Here is a 22,211-nt window from a genome sequence, read left to right on the forward strand (position 1 = left end):
ATGGGCTTCACCTTTGTGGGAGAGGATGGATCCCATCTTATCTAACTATCCAGAATTCGTGGCCACCTTTCCAAGAATCTTCGATGAACCGCCTCATTGGAGGTCCTGCGCCTGCGTCAGGGCACGCGTACGGTCAGTCAGTACGTGATCCAGTTTTGCACCCTTTCCTCAGAACTGAACTGGAACGAGGAGGCTCTCATTGCAGCTTTCTGGAGCGGTCTCTCCGAAAAGATCAAAGATGACCTCGCAACTCAGGACGTACCTTATAAGTTGGATAAACTAATTTCTTTAAGCAATAAGTTTGACCTGAGGTACGGAGAGGTTACGGTCAGATCGCCCTAAGCCTAGAGTTGTTCTTCCACCAACACCATCATCACCAACTGCGGAGGAACCCATGCAGATTAATCGCTCCCGCCTCTCCAATGAAGAACATCAGAGACGGCGACAAGGGAACCTCTGCTTGTATTGTGGTGCATCTGATCACTTTGTTAAAACTTGCAATCTACGTCCAGGAAACGCCCGCTCCTAGTTTGTGCTGGAGAGGTCAAGCTAGGAGAATTCTCAGAATTACATACCAAGAAAGAGTCTGTCTTGTTAACCCAATTGGAGCTCCCTTCTTCTTCTCTTCTCATCCCTGCACTACTCGACTCCGGAGCCGCCAAAAGAATTCATTACGTCAGCTCTGGTCAAACGATCTGGAATACAAACGGTTCCCTTGGATCGTACCATTTCAGTTACCGCGGTGGATGGAAGTTATATCCCTGAGGGTATTATATCCTGTCGTACTATTCCTCTCAAGATGAAGGTCGGAGTTCTCCATTCAGAAAAAATCTCTTTCCTTGTAATTCCTAAAACCTCTCATGAACTAATCCTAGGGTTTCCATGGTTAATCAGACACAATCCCCACATAGATTGGCAAACTATGGATGTTCTCTCTTGGGGACAAGACTGCTTTCAGAACTGTTTACCTTCAGTTAGACCTTCCAGCCTTCCTGTGGAGTACCAAGCTTTTCAAGAGGTTTTCAGTAAGCATGGAGCGGACACCTTGCCTCCGCATCGTCCTTGGGATTGTCGCATTGAGCTAGTACCCGGTAAGACTCCTCCCCGAGGTCGAATTTACCTTCTCTCACTTCCTGAGACACAGGCCATGTCGGAGTATATCCGGGAGAACTTGGAGAAAGGGTTCATCAGGTCTTCTACATCTCTGGCCGGAGTGGGGTTTTTCTTCGTCAAAAAGAAGGATGGGGGTTTGCGGCCCTGTATTGACTATAGAGGTCTCAATGACATAACAGTTAAGAACAGATATCCGTTACCTCTGATTCCAGAACTGTTCGACCGTGTTAAAGGAGCTACTATATTTACTAAGCTGGACTTACGGGGGGCCTACAATCTTATACGTATTCGCCCAGGTGACGAATGGAAGACGGCAGTGCCTTAAGTAGACATTTTAGCGCTGTGTGCAAGAAACGGTATCGGCGCCCCCCCCCCCCCCACTTTTTATTTTCAACCACATCTGTAGCTGAGTGGCTGAGCTCTCTCACCCGGTGCACGTGGTTCTCCCCCCCCCCCGCAGCAGCGACTCCCTCCCGGCGGCAGCAGCTCTTCCCCCGCAGCAGTGCTTCTCTCCTGGTGGCAGTGGCTCTCCCCCCCAGCGGAAGCGGCTTACCTGGAGGCAGCGGCTCTTCCCCAGCAGCAGTGGATAACGGAGGCAGCGGCTCTCTCTAGGTGGCAGTGACCCCCCCCGGTGGAAGCAGCCGCTCCCCCCTTCCCCCCCGGCGGAAGCGGCTCTTCTTCTTCTCCGGCCACAGCGGGTAACCCGGAGGCAGCGGCTTCAGAGCGGGTCACTTCCCCATGGTCTCTCCATCGCCTACACTGGGGCCAAGAGAGGGTGCGCGAGCGCATAGGAAAAATGCGCTCTAACTAGGTGTGCGCTGTGGGCAATGCCCCTTCTGCACACACCTAGTTACGGCGCTGGAAGATGGCATTTAATACCCGCGACGGCCATTACGAATACCTGGTAATGCCTTTTGGTCTATGTAAGCCCCATCTGTTTTTCAAGAGTTCGTCAATGAAATCTTCAGAGATCTCCTCTATGACTGCTTGGAAGTGTATCTGGATGACATCCTCATTTTTTCTAGGGATCTGAAGACCCATCGGGAACAAGTCAAAGAAGTGCTAACTCGTTTACGAAGGAAATCAGTTATTCTGTAAGTTAGAGAAGTGCACCTTTGAAGTACCCACGATTGCATTCCTCGGTTACATTCTTTCAGGGCAGAGGTTACAGATGCACCCGCTAAAGTCCAGGTGATTCAGGATTGAATGCTTCCAGCTACCCTTAAAGGAATTCAACGTTTCCTGGGGTTCGCTAACTTCTACCGAAGATTCATTCAAAATTATTCTTCTGTCATAGCTCCTATAACCGCATTAACGAGGAAGGGAGCTGATCCTGCCAAGTGGTATCCAGAGGCTTTGGAAGCTTTTTCGTCTTTAAAGGAGGCCTTCACGACTGCTCCAGTTCTTCGGCAACCCGATCTCAGCCGTCCGTTCTTGGTGGAGGTTGATGCCTCTACTGTAGGAGTAGGAGCAGTATTATCCCAGCTCTTCGAGGACAAGAAGGTCCATTCTTGTGCGTTCTTTTCGTGAAGATTCTCCCCCGCTGAACAGAATTACGCTATTGGGGAACAGGAATTACTGGCAATTAAGTTGGCCTTTGAGGAGTGGAGGTATTTGTTGGAGGGAGCTCAGCATCCAATTTCAGTGACCACGGATCACAAGAACCTCCTGTATCTACAGTCAGTCCGATGTCTGCACCCACACCAAGCAAGATGGACACTCTTCTTTACCCGTTTTAATTTTAAACTCAGTTACCGACCAGGTTCCCTCAACAAAAAGGCAGATGCATTATCTCGCTCCCTAAGTTCAGAAGAACCCTCTGACCGTTCAAAAGAGCAATTTATCCTGGAATCCACCTCTTTTTCTGCAACTAATACCTATCCACTTCCTCCTCCAGGGAAGATCTTTGTTGCACCAAATCTTTGCAAAAAACTTCTTACATGGGCTCACTCCTCCTCCTTCATGGGCCATGCGGGCGGTAATAAAACACTTAAATTCATTCAGCGCTCCTACTGGTGGCCTCATCTCAGGACTGACGTTCAAGATTTCGTAGCTGCCTGTCCAAAATGTGCCCAGCATAAAAGTCCCAAAGGTCCACCAGCCGGGTTACTCCATCCTTTGGACGCATATTTCTATGGACTTTATTACAGATTTACCTACGTCTGGTGGGCGGAACACCGTATGGGTCATAGTTGACCGATTCTCTAAAATGGCACACTTTGTTCCTCTGGCTAATCTTCCATCTTCATCCCAGTTGGCAAAATTGTTTATAGCAGAGATCTTTCGACTCCTTGGTCTACCACAGGAAATCGTGTCTGATAGAGGTCCTCAATTTGTGGCCAAGTTTAGGAGATCCCTATGTTCTACTCTTGGCGTGAAATTAAACTTCTCAGGATATCATCCCCAAACGGATGGTCAAACAGAGAGAGTGAACCAGGATCTGGAGACTTTTCTGCGTTTATTCATATCCTCCTCACAGGACGACTGGCTGGACTTCCTCCCGTTCGCAGAATTTGCCCATAACAATCTTTATCACTCTGCCACAAAATCTTCTCCATTCTTCATTAATTATGGTTACCATCCAAGAGTTCCTGACTTCCAACTTCTGCCTACGCTCGAGGTTCCTGCCGCAGAGTCAACACTTCGACAATTTACTGAAGCCTGGAAACAAATTCACAAGACTTTGCTCAAGACATCCAAGAGATATAAGACCTATGCAGATCTGAAACGAAAAGCTGTACCAAGCCTTAAGGTAGGAGATCGGGTTTGGGTTTCCATATGTAACCTAAGATTAAAGGTTCCTAAAAGAAAGTTTGCTCCCAGATTTATTGGGCCTTACCCAATCGAAAAAGTGTTGAATCCTGTGGCTTACAAAGTGAAATTACCTCCGCAGATAAGAATTCCTAATGCATTTCATATTTCTCTCTTAAAACCATTGGCACTTAATCGGTTCAGAGCTGCTCTGCCTAAATCACCCAAGATCCAATCAGCACATGGAGACAAATTTGAGATTCACAAGATCCTCGATTCTCGCAGATGTTATGGTCGCATCCAGTACCTTGTTGATTGGAAGGGGTATGGGCCAGAGGAGAGATCTTGGGTAGATGCAGAGGATGTCCATGCTCCAAAACTACTTCGGACAAGTTTCCAACTAAACCACATAGGTGTCCGGAGTCCACCCGCAAAGGGGGGGGGGGGTACTGTCAGCGTCCGGAGTCTTACCAGTACGCTGGGGCCGCGGGGCTGGCTTTCTTGGCGATGTGCGGGCTGCGGCGGAGGTGCACCGGATCCGTGGGCAGCAGTAGCGGCGGTGAGGGGGTCGCTCTTGCTGAGCCGTTGCTAGGAGACCAGGGGCAGTGAGCAATGTGGCTTTGCAAAAAGGTCTGCATTACTGGGCGCTGCCATGTTGGAGACCAAGTTTTAAGCATAGTTCCTGTTTCCTGTTCTTTTAGCCAATCCAGGGGAAGCTCTCCCTATAAAAGGGGGCTGGTTTAGGACAGGGACACCAGTGCTTCAAGTTACAACCCTGTTGTAGGTGCTTTAGCCTGTGCTCCCAGGATTCCTGCTGTATTCTGGTTCCTCCTGATCCTGCTTGGTCGGTTCTCTGTTGCTGCTGCAGCCCTGCTGTTTCTAGCCTGCTACTGCCTGTGGAAGCTCTCCTGGAAAACCCGGTCCAGTAAGACTCTTTGGGCACAGTCGGCCCCGGGTCTTCTGCCTCATCTTTCAAGCCACACTCCACAGATCTCCTTCACCAGCCACGCCTTTGTACCACCGACCACAGCCTGCAGATTATCTTCAGCTTCGTTTTCCAAACCACAGTCCTGGTCTCCAGCCACGTCTTCAATCACCATCCACAGTTCTTCATCTACAGTCTCGTCTTTCAAACCACAGTCCACAGTTTTTCGCCTCCAGCCGCGTCTTTAACCACTATCCACAGTTCTGCAGTTCATTAATCACAACCTCGTCTTTCAAGCCACAACCCGCAGTTCTTTATCCGCAATTACGTTCCTTAACCATCGTGCTCCAGCCTCAGTTCTCTACCTCAGCCCTGTACATAATAAATACTTTCTATTGACTCTCAAACCCCGCCTACGTTCTTCATTGATTCGTGTCCCATGCGAAGGAACTATATCCAACCCCCTCATCTTGTTCATCCACAGCCTGCTACCTCCTCGGGCAAATCTCAGCTGCCGGATCCTCAAACTTTGCTAGACGTGACAGGGACGACGACACCCAGGGCCTGGGCTGTTACCAGAATGAAGCTGAATGAGCGATCTCTCATATTCGCTCGGCAAAAAAAAGTTCCTTCAACCACTGCGCTACTTCCTGCCTCACATCAGTTTATCCTCTGCGGACAGATAGTGTGGTTTGTAGTAACTACACACACTCAGGAGCTGCGCGCACCCATCTACAGGAGACGGATACGCATCCCAGTCAGATCCCACCTGCAGATGATTGGCAAAGGGGTCGTTTACACACTGGCCTCACTGCACTACGACCCTAACTGTATAGTCTCCCTGTATTCGCACGAGTTTCCTCCGGGAGCTCCAACCTCAAAAATACACTGGTGAATTCACTGGCTGCAACCAAAACATTAACCTTAGTGTGTATGTGTGTCCATGTGTTAGGTAACATAGATTGTAAGCTCCAATGGGCCAGGGACTGACGTGAATGGCTGAAATATTCTCTGTAACGCGCTGCGCAATATGTGTGCGCTATATAAATAACTGGTAATAAATAAGACTATGTGATAAGGGCTAGGAAAGTGTCTGCGATCAGGTTTGGGTGTTGAACTTTTATTAAAAGAAACAATGGCCCCCATTCCGAGTTGATCGCTCGCTAGCTGTTTTTAGCAGCCGTGGAAACGCATAGTCGCCGCCCACAGGGGGAGTGTATTTTCGCTTTGCAAGTGTGCGAACGCTTGTGCAGCCGAGCTCTGCAAACACATTTTGTGCAGTTTCAGAGTAGCTCTGAACTTACTCAGCCCTTGCGATCACTTCAGTCTTTTTGGTGCCGGAATTAACGTCAGACACCCGCCCTCCAAACGCCCGGACACGCCTGCGTTTTCCCTACCACTCCCAGAAAACGGTCAGCTGACACCCATAAACGCCCTCTTCCTGTCAATCTTCTTGCAATCGGCTGTGCGAATGGATTCTTTGTTAAATCCATCGCTCAGCAACGATCCGCATTGTACCTGTACGACGCGCCCTAACATTGCGGTGCATACGCATGTGCAGTAGAGACCAGATCGCAGTGCAGCGAAAATAAATCTTCAGCGTGTGACCAACTCGGAATGACCCCCAATTCTCTATTCTAGTGTAAGTGTGATGATGAAGAGAGTAAGATGACTGATGCCGGGAAGAGGGCGCCACCTTTAAGGCTGGGGTGTGAGACACAGTAGGGAGCTTTTGGGAATGTGAATGGTGGTTAGAGGAGAGAGGGTGACGGAGCCCTCCTACACACATACGTACAGAAGAAGGTTCTTCTCGCTCAGTCATGACTTTATCCAATAGGGAAAGAGGCAAAACTATTCTGGCAAATAGGCAGAGCCCAGCTCATCCTGTGCTGCAGCAGCAACCTGTATCTCTCTGACATACAGATGGGTCCATGTTTATCTTGACCTTTAATAGGATTAACTGAGACTGGGCAGTTGGACTTAATCCCCTGCTGTATTGTTCTCTGTATTGTATTGCAGCTGAGAACAATAGATGAAGGGTTTGTGTTAATAAACCATGTTGAGCCTAGGTGCAGCAAACTAGCCAAGATAACTGTGGACCCATCTGTAACTACCCACCAGTTGTGACGCAGTGAATACCACTGTAAAGGCCGGCTCTGTGTTCATCATCCACACACTTTGTTCGTGCTTTCATACAATAAGTTGTGGAGGCTTCCAGGTCTTTTGCTGTAAAATGAGGACCATGCATTTCTGTAGGAATCACCTGTAAAACCAAAATGAAACATGAAACGCTACAAGTTACAGAGACAGGATATGGCTAATACACTCGCTAGCTTCTAAGATGGAATGAATACTATTGGCCTAATACATCCATCCAATATAAAATAAGATTTTAAACCTACCGGTGAATCTTTTTCTCCTAGTCTGTAGAGGATGCTGGGGACTCCGTAAGGACCATGGGGTATAGACGGGCTCCGCAGGAGACATGGGCACCTATAAAGAACTTTTAGTATGGGTGTGCACTGGCTCCTCCCTCTATGCCCCTCCTCCAGACCTCAGTTAGAGAACTGTGCCCAGAGGAGATGGACAATATGAGGAAAGGATTTTGTAAACCTAAGGGCAAGATTCATACCAGCCCACACCAATCATACCATATAACCTGGAGTACACATAACCAGTTAACAGTATGAACAAAAAACAGTATCAGTCAAAGACCGATTCCAACTGTAACATAACCCTTATGTAAGCAACAACTATATACAAGTCTTGCAGATGTAGTCCGCACTGGGACGGGCGCCCAGCATCCTCTACGGACTAGGAGAAAAAGATTTACCGGTTGGTTTCAAATCTTATTTTCTCTTACGTCCTAGAGGATGCTGGGGACTCCGTAAGGACCATGGGGTTTATACCAAAGCTCCAGACCGGGCGGGAGAGTGCGGATGACTCTGCAGAACCGACTGAGCAAATGCGAGATCCTCGTCAGCCATGGTATCAAACTTGTAGAATTTAGCAAAAGTGTTTGAACCCGATCAAGTAGCTGCTCGGCAAAGCTGTAATGCCGAGACGCCTCGGGCAGCCGCCCAAGAAGAGCCCACCTTCCTAGTGGAATGGGCCTTTACCGAATTTGGTAACGGCAATCCAGCCGTAGAATGAGCCTGCTGAATCGTGTTACAGATCCAGCAAGCAATAGTCTGCTTAGAAGCAGGTGCGCCAACCTTGTTGGCCGCATACAGGACAAACAGGGCCTCTGTTTTCCTCGCTCTAGCTGTCCTAGCTACATAAAAAAAATGTTTTAAGGCCCTGACTACATCCAAGGACTTGGAGTCCTCCAAGTCACTCGTAGCCACAGGCACCACGATAGGTTGGTTCATATGAAATGAAGACACCACCTTAGGCAGAAATTGAGGATGAATCCTCAATTCCGCTCTATCCACATGAAAAATCAAGTAGGGGCTCTTGTGAGACAAGGCCACCAATTCTGACACACGCCTTGCAGATGCCAAGGCCAATAACATGACCACCTTCCAGGTGAGAAATTTCAATTCAACCGTTTGAAGGGGCTCAAACCAGTGAGATTTAAGGAACTGTAACACCACGTTAAGGTCCCAGGGTGCCACTGGGGGCACAAAAGGAGGCTGGATGTGCAGCACTCCCTTTACAAAAGTCTGGACTTCTGGTAGAGAAGCCAATTCCCTCTGAAAGAATATAGATAGGGCTGAAATCTGTACTTCAATAGAGCCTAACTTCAAGCCCATATCCACTCCTGTCTGTAGGAAGTGGAGAAAACGGCCCAGATGGAAATCTTCCGTAGGAGCATTCTTGGTTTCACACCAAGAGACATACTTCCGCCAGATACGGTGATAATGTTTCGCCATCACATCCTTCCTAGCCTTTATCAGAGTAGGTATGACCTCCTCCGGAATACCTTTCTCAGCTAGGATTCGGCGTTCAACCGCCATGCCGTCAAACGTAACTGCGGTAAGTCTTGGAACACGCAGGGCCCCTGCTGCAACAGGTCCTCCCTGAGAGGAAGGAGCCAAGGATCTTCTGTGATCATTTCCTGAAGATCTGAGTACCAGGCCCTTCGAGGCCAGTCTGGAACAATGAGTATTGTCTGTACTCTTTTTTGTCTTATGATCCTCAAAACTTTTGCTATGAGAGGAAGAGGAGGAAACACATAGACCGACTGAAACACCCACGGTGTCACCAGGGCATCTACCACTACTGCCTGAGGGTCCCGGGACCTGGCACAGTACCTCCAAAGCTTTTTGTTGAGGCGTGACGCCATCATGTCTATTTGAGGAATTTCCCAGAGACCTGTTATCTCTGCAAAGACTTCTTGATGAAGTCCCCACTCTCCTGGATGGAGATCGTGTCTGCTGAGGAAGTCTGCTTCCCAGTTGTCCACTCCCGGAATAAAGACAGCTGACAGAGCGCTTACGTGATTTTCCGCCCAGTGAAGAATCCTGGTGGCCTCCGCCATCGCGACTCTGCTCCTTGTCCCGCCTTGGCGGTTTACATGAGCCAATGCTGTGATATTGTCTGATTGAATCAGAACTGGTAGGTTGCGAAGAAGAGCCTCCGCTTGTCGTAGGCCGTTGTATATGGCTCTTAATTCCAGCACGATGATGTGCAGACAAGCCTCCTGGCTTGACCGCAGTCCCTGAAAGTTTCTTCCTTGTGTGACTGCTCCCCACCCTCGGAGGCTCGCGTCCGTGGTCACCAGAATCCAGTCCTGAATGCCAAACCCGCGACCCTCTAGAAGGTGAGCACTGTGCAGCCACCACAGGAGAGATACTCTGGCCCTGGGGGACAGTGTTATTGTCTGACGTATTTGTAGATGGGACCCGGACCACTTGTCCAGAAGGTTCCACTGAAAAGTCCTTGTATGAAACCTGCCGAAGGGGATGGCCTCGTAGGCTGCCACCATTTTTCCCAGAACTCGAGTACATTGATGAACTGACACCCTTTTTGGCTTTAGCAGGTTTCTGCCCATGGTCTGGAGATCCTGGGCTTTTTCCGACGTGAGAAAAACCTTCTTCCGTTCCGTGTCCAGAATCATGCCTAGGAACGATAGTCGAGTCGTTGGAACCAATTGCGACTTGGCAGATTGAGAATCCAACCGGGCTGTTGTAGCACTCTCAGGGAGAGCGTCACGTTCTTCAGCAACTGATCTCTTGATCTCGCCTTTATCAGGAGATCGTCCAAGTATGGGATAATTGTGACTCCTTGTTTGCGCAGGAGCACCATCATTTCCGACATCACCTTGGTGAAAATCCCGACACCATAAAATTCCCCCCTTCCAGGCTGGATATTACAGCTCGGAGCGATTCCATCATGAATTTGAATTTTTTCAAGTACAGGTTCAGGGATTTTAGATTTAAAATTGGTCTGACCGAACCATCCGGCTTCGGGTCCACAAACAGGGTCGAATAATACCCTTTTCCCGTTGGGCCAGGCGGACCTTGACAATCACTTGCTGCTGGCACAGCGTTTGAATTGCAGCTAACACTACTTCCCTCCCTTGGGGAGAAGCTGGTAAGGCCGACTTGAAAAATCGGCGAGGGGGCACCTCTTCGAATTCCAGCTTGTAGCCTTGGGAAACAATTTCCACCGCCCAAGGATCCACGTCTGACCGAACCCAGACCTGGCTGAAGAATCGAAGGCGTGCCCCCACCGGAGCGGACTCCCTCCGTGGAGCCCCAGCGTCATGCGATGGATTTTGCAGAAGCCGGGGAGGACTTCTGCTCCTGGGAACTAGCCGAAGCAGGTGTTCTTTTTCCTCTACCCTTACGTCTGGCAAGGAAGGAGGAGCCCTGACCTCTTCTGGACTTTTGCGACCGAAAGGACTGCATCTGATACTGTGGAGTTTTCTTTTGCTGTTGGGGAACAAACGGTAAAAAGGTAGATTTACCCGCGGTAGCTGTGGAAACCAGATCCGCGAGCCCCTCCCCAAACAACACGTCACCCTTGTAAGGTAAAACCTCCATATGCTTTTTTGAGTCCGCATCACCTGTCCATTAACGGGTCCATAAGGCTCGTCTCGCAGAAATCGCCATGGCATTGGCTCTGGAAACCAGCAGTCCAATGTCTCTTTGAGCGTCTATCATATATAAGACTGCGTCCTTAATATGGGCTAGAGTCAATAAAATGGTATCCCTGTCTAGGGTATCAAGGTCAGCTGACAAGGTATCTGTCCAAGCTGCAACTGCGCTACATACCCATGCCGACACAATTGCCAGCCTGAGCAAAGCACCCGTATGTGTATAAATAGACTTTAAAGTAGTCTCCTGCCTGAGGTCTGCAGGATCTTTAAGGGCTGCTGTGTCTGGAGACGGCAGCGCCACCTTCTTGGACAGGCGTGTTAAAGCCTTGTCCACTCTGGGAGAGGATTCCCAACGCACTGTCCTGCGTAGGGAAAGGCCACGCCATAAGAACCTTTTGGGAATCTGCAGTTTTTTATCTGGAGTTTCCCAAGCTTTTTCAAATAACTCGTTAAGTTCATGGGATGGGGGAAAGGTTACCTCAGGCTTCTTTCCCTTAAACATGTGTACCCTCGTGTCGGGTACAGAGGGTTCATCAGTGATATGCAAAACATCCTTTATTGCAATAATCATACACTGAATACTCTTTGTCACCCTAGGGTGCAATCTTGCTTCATCGTAGTCGACACTGGAGTCAGACTCCGTGTCTACTATTTGTGACAAGGGACGTTTCTGAGACCCTGGAGGGCCCTGTGACTCGGTCCAATCCGTGGATTGACCCCCTGTTGTTTCCCTGGACTCTGCTTTGTCCAGTCTCTTATGTAATGATGCCACACTTGCATTTAACATATGCCACATATCCATCCACTCCTGAGTCGGCACTACCGACGGGGACTCACCACTCATCTGCTCTACCTCCTCCTTGGACGAGCCTACTGCTTCAAACATGCCGATACGCACGTACCGACACCCCACACACACCGGGATATAACTATAAGGGGACAATTCCCCAACCAGGTCCTTTGGAGAGACAGAGAGAGAGTATGCCAGCACACACCCAGCGCCCACTGACACTGTAATAACAGCAGATAGCGCTTTTTCGTTATACTAATAACTTCTACACTCACTGCGCCAATAAATGTGCCCCCCCTCCTCTTTTTCAGCCCTCTGTTCTGTGTTCAGCAGGGGAGAGTCCGGGGAGCCAGCGTCTCTGCAGCTTCTGTGGAGAAAATGGCGCTGGTTAGTGCTGAGGGATCAAGCTCCGCCCCCTCCAGCGGCAGGCTTCGGTCCCGCTTTAATTTACAAAATATGGCGGGGGTTTGTCTATTTACTGCCTCCGCAGCCTAATATATATATATATATATATATATATATATATATATATATATATATATATGCCAGCCTTGAGGTTTATTGCTGCCTAGGGCGCCCCCCCTGCGCCCATCTGTGTGTGTTGTGTGGGAGCAATGGCGCACAGCGGTCTGCGCGCTTACCTCTGTGAAGATCTGAAGTCTTCTGACTCATGCTCACCCGGCTTCTATCTTCCGGCTTTGCGAGGAGGACGGCGGCGCGGCTCTGGGACGAACGGCAGGGTGAGACCTGCGTTCCGACTCCCTCTGAAGCTAATGGTGTTCAGTAGCCTAAGAAGCAGAGCCTATCAGTTAAGTAGGTCTGCTTCTCTCTCCTCAGTCCCACGATGCAGGGAGCCTGTTGCCAGCAGTGCTCCCTGAAAATAAAAAACCTAACAAAATTCTTTATTTAGAGAAACTCTGGAGAGCTCCTCTGTAATGCACCCTAGGGGTCATTCCGAGTTGTTCGCTTGGTATTTTTTTCTCGCAACGGAGCGATTAGTCGCTAATGCGCATGCGCAATGTCCGCAGTGCGACTGCGCCAAGTAAATTTGCTATGCAGTTAGGTATTTTACTCACGGCATTACGAGGTTTTTTCTTCGTTCTGATGATCGTAATGTGATTGACAGGAAGTGGGTGTTTCTGGGCGGAAACTGGCCGTTTTATGGGAGTGTGTGAAAAAACGCTACCGTTTCTGGGAAAAATGCAGGAGTGGCTGGAGAAACGGAGGAGTGTCTGGGAGAATGCTGGGTGTGTTTGTGACGTCAAACCAGGAACGACAAGCACTGAACTGATCGCAGTGGCAGAGTAAGTGTGGAGCTACTCAGAAACTGCTAAGAAGTGTCTATTCGCAATTTTGCTAATCTTTCGTTCGCAATTTTGATAAGCTAAGATTCACTCCCAGTAGGCGGCGGCTTAGCGTGTGCAAACCTGCTAAAATCGGCTTGCGAGCGAACAACTCGGAATGAGGGCCCCTATCTCCTCTGGGCACAAAATCTAACTGAGGTCTGGAGGAGGGGCATAGAGGGAGGAGCCAGTGCACACCCATACTAAAAGTTCTTTATAGGTGCCCATGTCTCCTGCGGAGCCCGTCTATACCTCATGGTCCTTACGGAGTCCCCAGCATCCTCTAGGACGTAAGAAAAAATACAATTAATAGTGGCAAAAGCATAAACAAAATGAAAACATAAAATTAATCATAAAATTGCACATCCTAAATTAAAGTGGACCTGTTGTTTTTACTAATTTGTAAGGAATAAATAGAATAAAATCTTTATATCGCGCACTCAATTTTGTGAATTTAACGTCTTTATCTGTCCTATCCCCATACTGTGCTGGCAGCCCCTCTCTACATTTCAAAAACAGAAGTGAGCACCTTAGTAGGCATTGGACTACTCAGTAGATAAAACCAGAGTCCTTGTGTAATGGTATGCCCAGGAACAAATGTCTACAATCCGCATTAAGGGGGGGATTCAGACCTGATCAGCTTCCCACACATACAGGGGAACGACCAGCGCAGCCCCCCCCCCCCCCCCCCGCATGTCAGGGCCGACCCCCCCCCCCCCCCTGCAAGTACAAAAGCATCACACAGCGGCGATGCTTCTGTACTGGAGGAGTAGCTCCCAGCCAGCGCAGCTCCTGAGCGCTGGGAGGGAGCTACTCGTCGCTGCCCGGGTCGCAGCAGCTGTGTGTGACATCATGCAGCTGCCATGTCCCACCCCCACCCCCCAACGGTCCGGGCACGCCTGCGTTGCCAGGACCGCGCCCCTTAAATGGCGGCTAAACGCCGCCGGACCGCCCCCCTCCCGCCCAGCGATCGCCTCTGCCTGTCAATCAGACAGAGGCGATCGCAGGGCTGAGACTGCCGTCGGCTGTCTGCCATGCGCAGGCGCACTGCGGCACCGGCGCATGCACAGTTCAGACCTGATCGCTGCTGTACGAACACGCACAGCAGCGATCAGGTCTGACTTAGGGGTATATGCAATTCACGGCGAATCGCGGCAAATTATCGCCGTTTTTTAATTCTACACAATTCGACAGGTGAATTCCGGCAGGTGGCTGCCGGAATTCACCATATTCTATGAAAAACGGATTCGACAGTCCGGCGGGCGAAAAACGGCCGATTTGCCGGATTTTGCAGCGATTTAAAAAAACGGGAAAAAACGGGAAAAACCCGTAAAAAAAATGTCGTGGGGTCCCCCCTTCAAAGCATAACCAGCCTCGGGCTCTTCGAGCTGGTCCTGGTTCTAAAAATGCGGGGAAAAATTGGGCAGGGATCCCCCGTATTTTTAAAACCAGCACCGGGCTCTGCGCCTGGTGCTGGTGCAAAAAATACGGGGGACAAAAAGAGTAGGGGTCCCCCGTATTTTTTACACCAGCATCGGGCTCCACTAGCTGGACTGATAATGCCACAGCCGGGGGTCACTTTTATACAGTGCCCTGCGGCCGTGGCATCAAATATCCAACTAGTCACCCCTGGCCGGGGTACCCTGGGGGAGTGGGGACCCCTTCAATCAAGGGGTCCCCCCCCCCAGCCACCCAAGGGCCAGGGGTGAAGCCCGAGGCTGTCCCCCCCATCCAATGGCTGCGGATGGGAGGCTGATAGCCTTGAGAAAAATGACAAGAATATTGTTTTTTCCAGCAGTACTACAAGTCCCAGCAAGCCTCCCCCGCAAGCTGGTACTTGGAGAACCACAAGTACCAGCATGCGGGAGAAAACCGGGCCCGCTGGTACCTGTAGTTCTACTGAAAAAAAAATACCCAAATAAAAACAGTACACAGACACAGTGACAGTAAAACTTTATTACACACTGCCGACACACACATACTTACCTATGTTGACACGCCGACTGCCACGGTCTACGACGATCCGAGGGTACCTGTGAAAAAAATTATACTCACCTTCCAGCGTCCAGAGGTACATCCACGTCCAGAGATACATCCACGTACTTGTTAAAAAAAAAAACCAAACACTCGTACCACCGGACTGAAAGGGGTCCCATGCTTTCACATCAGGCCCCTTTCCCCGAATGCCGGGACACCACGTGACTCCTGTCACTGAAGTCCCTTCAGCCAATCAGGAAGCGCTACTTCCGTGGCGCTCACCTGATTGGCTGTGCGCTGTCTGAGCTGTCAGACAGCGCATCGCAAAGCCTCTCCATTACTTTCAATGGTGAGAACTTTGCCGTCTGCGGGGGTTACCCGCGGTCAGCCGCTGACCGGCGGGTGACCTCACCGCTAGCCGCTAAGTTCCCACCATTGAAAGTAATGGACGGAGCTGTGCGATGCGCTGTCTGAGTTCAGACAGCGCACAGCCAATCAGGTGAGCGCAACGAAGTTGCGCTTCCTGATTGGCTTTAGAGACCTTTCTGTGACAGCTGTCACTCTGAGAGGTCTCTCTGCATTCGGGGTAAGGGGTCCCATGTGTAAGCATGGGACCCCTTTCAGTCCGGCATGGTACGGGTGTCCGTTTTGTTTTTTTTAACAAGTACGTGGATTTATCTCTGGACCCTGGCTGAGGTGAGTATATTGATCTTTACTTTTCAGGTATCCGTGGATTCTACTTGGAGAAGAGGACCGATGTCGGCATGTGAACATAGGTAAGTATGTGTGTGTCGACGTATGAAATAAAGTTTTACTGTCACGGTGTGTGTGTCCTGTTTTTATTTGGGTATTTTTTTTTCCAGTAGAACTACAGGTACCAGCGGGCCCGTTTTTCTCCCGCATGCTGGTACTTGTGGTTCTCCAAGTACCAGCTTGCGGGGGAGGCTTGCTGGGACTTGTAGTTCTTCTGGAAAAAACAATATTCTTGACATTTTACCAAGGCTATCAGCCTCCCATCCGCAGCCCTTGGATGGGGGGGACAGCCTCGGGCTTCACCCCTGGCCCTTGGGTGGCTGGGGGGGGGGACCCCTTGATTGAAGGGGTCCCCACTCCCCCAGGGTACCCCGGCCAGGGGTGACTAGTTGGATATTTAATGCCACGGCCGCAGGGCACTGTATAAAAGTGACCCCCGGCTGTGGCATTATCTGTCCAGCTAGTGAAGCCCGATGCTGGTGTAAAAAATACGGGGGACCCCTACTCGTTTTGTCCCCCGTATTTTTTGCACCAGCACCAGGCGCAGAGCCCGGTGCTGGTTTTAAAAATACGGGGGATCCCCTGTCAATTTTTTCCCCGCATTTTTAGAACCAGGACCAGCTCGAAGAGCCCGAGGCTGGTTATGCTTTGGAGGGGGGACCCCACGCCATTTTTTTCAGGGATTTCACCATTCCATCTATAAAAAATAAAATAAAAAAATATTATTTTTAAAAATATATAAATAATACTTGTGCCTCCCAAAAAGACAAACCAAGTACCTAATCCCTTCTAATATAAATAGATCTGATATTACCACGAAAAAAAAACACCAAAAAAACATGTTTTAATTTTTTTTTATTGGTTTCACCCTCCAAAGTGTGGCGGATTGAAAATGACGAATTTGCTGTCTAAAAGCACTGCTGTCGAATTTCCAAACTTGAATTGCTTTTGTCGAATTGCAGCACTTGTATCATTGCAGAAAAGTCGAATTTGCAAAAAGTCGAATTTCAAAAAGTCGACTTTTGAAAGTCCGTTTTTTTTGACGGAAAGCACTGAATTGCATTGACGAATTTTTTTTTTTGGCGAAAAATACCCGAAATTCGACAATTTCGGGAATTCGACCGCAATTGCATATACCCCTTAGCCCCTAAATGACATTAGCCAGAAGTCTATTCTCCGGGAATGGAGAGGCACATCTGCACGTTCGCCCTAGCCAAAATAACATAAAGAGTGGCCTAACTTGTCGTATTGTTACTGCAACATTTTAGCATGATTACCAATGTATCATATCCTACACTGAAGAGACCGAACAAGGCTGAAACAGATTGTACTGTAGGTAGATAATCTAACTCAATCTAAAAATCTAGTGGGTAGAGCAGCGGGGCTCAGTATAAATATCGAACTGGTTACAGTCTGCCAATAAGATAGAAAATGTTCATCAGGCATTCTAGTGGTCTGGGGGTGGCATGTCATGTGACACCACAGTTACATGCCACAAATGCAGTAGCGAGCAGTGGTGCCTTGGTACGACCCTTTGAGCTCTGTCTGCTCTGCGCACTGTAAGCTCCTCCCCCCTCAGCCTTCACATGACAAGACAAGAGCTGTGATCCTGTGCAACTGGCAGCCAGTTTGCAACCTCCAGACATAGGAATATAAAGATGTAATAACAGATGTGAAGAAGACAGCACACATTATAAGCCTCAGCTGCCTTTGTTTATTACGACATGCTTTCTTCTTTTCCCACTCACCTGAGGGTGTGTTGTATTTTTCCAGTATTCCAGGTGGTAGATCCAATCACAAACATTGAAGAGGTTCTTATCGTTAAATCCTTCAGGCGCGCTCACAAGGATGATCAGATCTTGGTTCTCAATGGTTATGCTAATGTCTGTTGGGGGCCCCATCACAGCTTTTGAACATAAAACATATATATACACGTTACAGAACATCTATACAAACACACATTAAAAATGTCCATAATATATATATATGTAACATGTAAATGAAAAGGAGCAGCTGTCACTATACGCAGGGGGTGCAGTACTGCGCCCTACACTGTCCATTTCATAATGTAAACTTAAAATGGACTTTCAGAATCTCGATACTGTAGCTGTATGTTCCCTGCACCGCGCGAACATTTATATACAGTCTTGTAGCCAGCTGTCAGCATTTACTCAGAGAATCATGTAACTTCAGGTCCATACACACTAGACAACGTCGTCTAGTATGTCCCCTCCGGGGCCGGGCGGCGGGCGCCCGTACACACTGAGCTATATGACCGTTCATAACGCTCAGTGACATCACGCAGCGGGAGGGCCGTGCAGGCAGCTCCTGGATGACAGTCCAGATAGAGCATGCATGCACTGCCGACAGCGACGATCACTGCCGACCCACAGGGCCGTGCATCGATCGTCGCTGGCGGCATACACACTTGCCGAGAACATGAGCGACGTCGCTAAGGAAGGGTGAAAATGAGCGACGTCGCTCAGGAGGGGGGGGAAATGAGCGACGTCGCTCAGGAGGGGGGGAAATGAGCGACGTCGCTCAGGAGGGGGGGAAATGAGCGACGTCGCTCAGGAGGGGGGGAAATGAGCGACGTCGCTCAGGAAGGGGGGAAATGAGCGACGTCGCTCAGGAAGGGGGGAAATGAGCGACGTCGCTCATTTTCTCGGCCAGTGCGTATGGGCCTTTAGATTACACCTACTGAGATGATACACAGATGTGTCAGCATTTTACCTGTCCTCAGATCGCACTGAATAGCCCCATTTAGCACGCCACGGACTCTGCAACTTAGCCACACCAACACACTAATCATAAGTACCTAGTTCACTATGGGTCTGATTCATATTTGTACGCAAACCCGATGATTTAAGGGCCTAATTCAGACCTGGACGCACACAGGCTATTTTTTGCAGTGCTGCAACCAGGTAATCGCCGCCTACAGGGGAGTGGGTAATCGCTGTGCAGGGCTGCGATCGGCTGTGCAGTGAGTTGCAGAAACAAAAAAGTTTGTGCAGTTTGTGCACAGCTCAGGACTTACTCAGCCGCTGCGACGATCTGGGCCGCTGGTGACGTCAGGAATCCTCCTCCGGAACGGCTGGGCACGCCTGCGTTTTTCCGGACACTCCCAGAAAATGGTGAGTTGCCGCCCACGAACGCTTTCTGCCTGTCATCTTTTTGCGATCGCCGGTGCGATCGCTTTCTTCGTTTGATTCGTCGCTACCCGGCGACGGCTGTCGCCGGCGGCTGACGTGCCTGTGCATTGCGGGTCACACGCATGCGCAGTTCAGACCCGATAGCACGGCTGCGAAAAACGCAGCGTGCGATCGGGTCTGAATGACCAAAGTACAAATCCAGTGGTAGGGGGAAGTGTAAAGAACGGATCTTGTGCGATCGCTCGACATACTGCAGCATTTGGGGGGAGGAACAGGGGCGGCGACTGGGACTGTTCTGCATAACAGGGCCTTTTGCTGGTGTGCCCAGGGTCACTTCCTGGACCCAGCCAAAAAATGTCCACAACCAGTTTGAGTAACATTGGCTTACGCAGATGGTCGAGGGTTACAACCATTGCGTCCGATGGTCGATGCGTTCACACTTTGATTGACAGCGGCGGCTGTTTGGATGATGTCGATGTGGCATTGCAGGGGGCGTGGCGGTGCAAGCGCAGACGGGGGTTGCACAGTTTTCGGGGCGGCTGCGTGACGTCACATGCATCCACTCCGATGGAAAAAAATGGCGGTGATGCGGCTGCAGATGCTACTCCCTGGTCAGCGATGCGATTGCAATTAGATTGTGAACCCAATGCTGGGCGGGACTTGGCATGTTGGCAGCCTTGCCCTGTGCTGGACGACCCCCAACATGTGATCACAAGCAGAATCTGTTACTGAACCTGAATAGCGTCCTAAGATGCAAAATTGGGGTGTGGTAAGTAAGGTCGACAGTAAGTAGGTCGACAATGTTTGTGTCGACCACTATTGGTCGACAGTAAGTAGGTCGACAGGGTCTTTAGGTCGACATGGTTTGGGTCGACAGGTCAAAAGGTCGACATGAGTTTTTGATGTTTTTTTGGTGTCGTTTTCTCCGTACAGTGACGGGGAACCCCAAATAGTGCACTGTGTCCCCTCGCATGGCTCGCTTCACTCGTCATGCTTCGGGCAAGGTGCCTCACTCCGCTACCGCTGCGCTCGGCACAGGTTACCGTTCCCAATCATAGTCCACGTGGAGCGTTAAGTATGAAAAAGTTAAAAAATGTTTTAAAATTTTGAAAAACTCATGTCGACCTTTTGTCCTGTCGACCTAGAACATGTCGACCTAAAGATCCTGTCGACCAATAGTGGTCGACCTAAACATTATCGACCTACTTGCTGTCTGCCTAAAGACCGGATCCTGCAAAATTGAGGGAAAAGTAGCAAAACTAAGGAAAGTGCACAGCACGGGAATTGCACCACATGGTGCAAAAAGTTTATGTGTATGAGGACACATCTGTACAACGACTGCTTTATATACTGTACATACAGTACAAGACAATGTATATACATACGTATATACAAAAGAACTAAATCTAAAAGGAATAAAGGACGGAGAGTAAAAGGTGAGGGAGTTATAAAGCCAGGGAGAGCACAGTGTAAGATACACTGGAGTGTTGGGTGGGAAAGGCTCAATGCCTTGACAACTTCCCTAAAACTTGGTCAGTCTGGCTGGAATCCCTGCGCTGACTTCAGCACTTGTGTATTAGCCGGACGGACGCTCCAAGCAGTTAGTGTGTACTTTACACGCTCTTATAAGCAGGTAGCAGAGGCTGAGATCTCAATGTCTACGCGCATTCTCCACCATATGCAAAGTCCTCTCCGCCTGGACGGAGATCACAAGTGCAGACGGACTGATCAGTCCATTCATGGGCAACTCTTTCCGTTAAATGGGCATTTCTGGGTGGTAACTGGGTGGCGATCATGTCACTGCAGGGCCACTAAAAAACTGCTGAAAGCGCCTAAATAAATGAATTACCAAAGTGCAATGACACCTGAGCGCTGCCGGAAAAAGCACTGTGCGTGTGCTTTTAAAATGAAAATGGAAAAAAGGAAAGAAAACGGCTGCGCTTGGGGTTTTGCAGATGGGTAAAAAATATGAGAGAGAGAGTTGACAAAAATAATCTATATAAAAATTATTTGTTATGTTTAATTCATCAATAATGAATAAAAAATAAGAATTTACTCACCGGTAATTCTATTTCTCGTAGTCCGTAGTGGATGCTGGGTACTCCGTAAGGACCATGGGGAATAGAGACTGGGCACTCTTAAAAGAAAGATTAGGTACTATATCTGGTGTGCACTGGCTCCTCCCTCTATGCCCCTCCTCCAGACCTCAGTTAGGGAAACTGTGCCCGGAAGAGCTGACATTACTAGGAAAGGATTTGGAATCCAGGGTAAGACTCATACCAGCCACACCAATCACACTGTACAACTTGTGATAACTATACCCAGTTAACAGTATGAACAACAACTGAGCCTCAGTCAACAGATGGCTCATAACAATAACCCTTTAGTTAAGCAATAACTATATACATGTATTGCAGAGAGTCCGCACTTTGGGACGGGCTCCCAGCATCCACTACGGACTACGAGAAATAGAATTACCGGTGAGTAAATTCTTATTTTCTCTGACGTCCTAGTGGATGCTGGGTACTCCGTAAGGACCATGGGGATTATACCAAAGCTCCCAAACGGGCGGGAGAGTGCGGATGACTCTGCAGCACCGAATGAGCAAACTCAAGGTCCTCCTCAGCCAGGGTATCAAACTTGTAGAATTTTGCAAAAGTGTTTGAACCCGACCAAGTAGCAGCTCGGCAAAGTTGTAAAGCCGAGACCCCTCGGGCAGCCGCCCAAGAAGAGCCCACCTTCCTCGTGGAATGGGCTTTTACTGATTTAGGATGCGGCAGTCCAGCCGCAGAATGCGCAAGCTGAATCGTGCTACAGATCCAGCGAGCAATAGTCTGCTTTGAAGCAGGAGCACCCAGCTTGTTGGGTGCATGCAGGATAAATAGCGAGTCAGTTTTTCTGACTCTAGCCGTCCTGAAAACGTAGATTTTCAGGGCCCGGACTACGTCCAGCAACTTGGAATCCTCCAAGTCCCGAGTAGCCGCAGGCACCACAATAGGTTGGTTCAAATGAAACGCTGACACCACCTTTGGGAGAAATTGTGGAAGAGTCCTCAATTCTGCCCTGTCCATATGGAAAATCAGATATGGGCTTTTACATGACAAAGCCGCCAATTCTGACACACGCCTAGCTGAGGCCAAGGCCAACAGCATGACTACCTTCCACGTGAGATACTTCAACTCCACGGTCTTAAGTGGCTCAAACCAATGTGATTTCAGGAAATCCAACACAACGTTGAGATCCCAAGGTGCCACTGGAGGCACAAAAGGGGGCTGAATATGCAGCACTCCCTTAACAAACGTCTGAACTTCAGGCAGTGAAGCCAGTTCTTTTTGAAAGAAAATAGACAGGGCCGAAATCT

General features: G+C 49.3%; 1 protein-coding gene across 2 annotated transcripts in view; it reads right to left on the bottom strand.

The window, feature by feature from the left end:
• The window catches only part of LOC135050208 (interferon alpha/beta receptor 1-like), a 224,946-nt gene that overhangs the window by 17,548 nt on the left and 185,187 nt on the right, over nucleotides 1–22,211 (bottom strand). For both annotated transcript variants that reach the window (XM_063956463.1, XM_063956464.1), the window contains 2 exons: nucleotides 17,447–17,604; nucleotides 6,908–7,052 (listed from right to left, as the gene is read on the bottom strand). In XM_063956463.1, the coding sequence (XP_063812533.1) occupies nucleotides 6,908–7,052; nucleotides 17,447–17,604 (303 nt within the window). The remainder of the gene's footprint in view (nucleotides 1–6,907; nucleotides 7,053–17,446; nucleotides 17,605–22,211) is intronic.

Source organism: Pseudophryne corroboree, chromosome 2, assembly GCF_028390025.1.
Source record: "Pseudophryne corroboree isolate aPseCor3 chromosome 2, aPseCor3.hap2, whole genome shotgun sequence".
Classification (NCBI taxonomy): Eukaryota; Metazoa; Chordata; class Amphibia; order Anura; family Myobatrachidae; genus Pseudophryne; species Pseudophryne corroboree.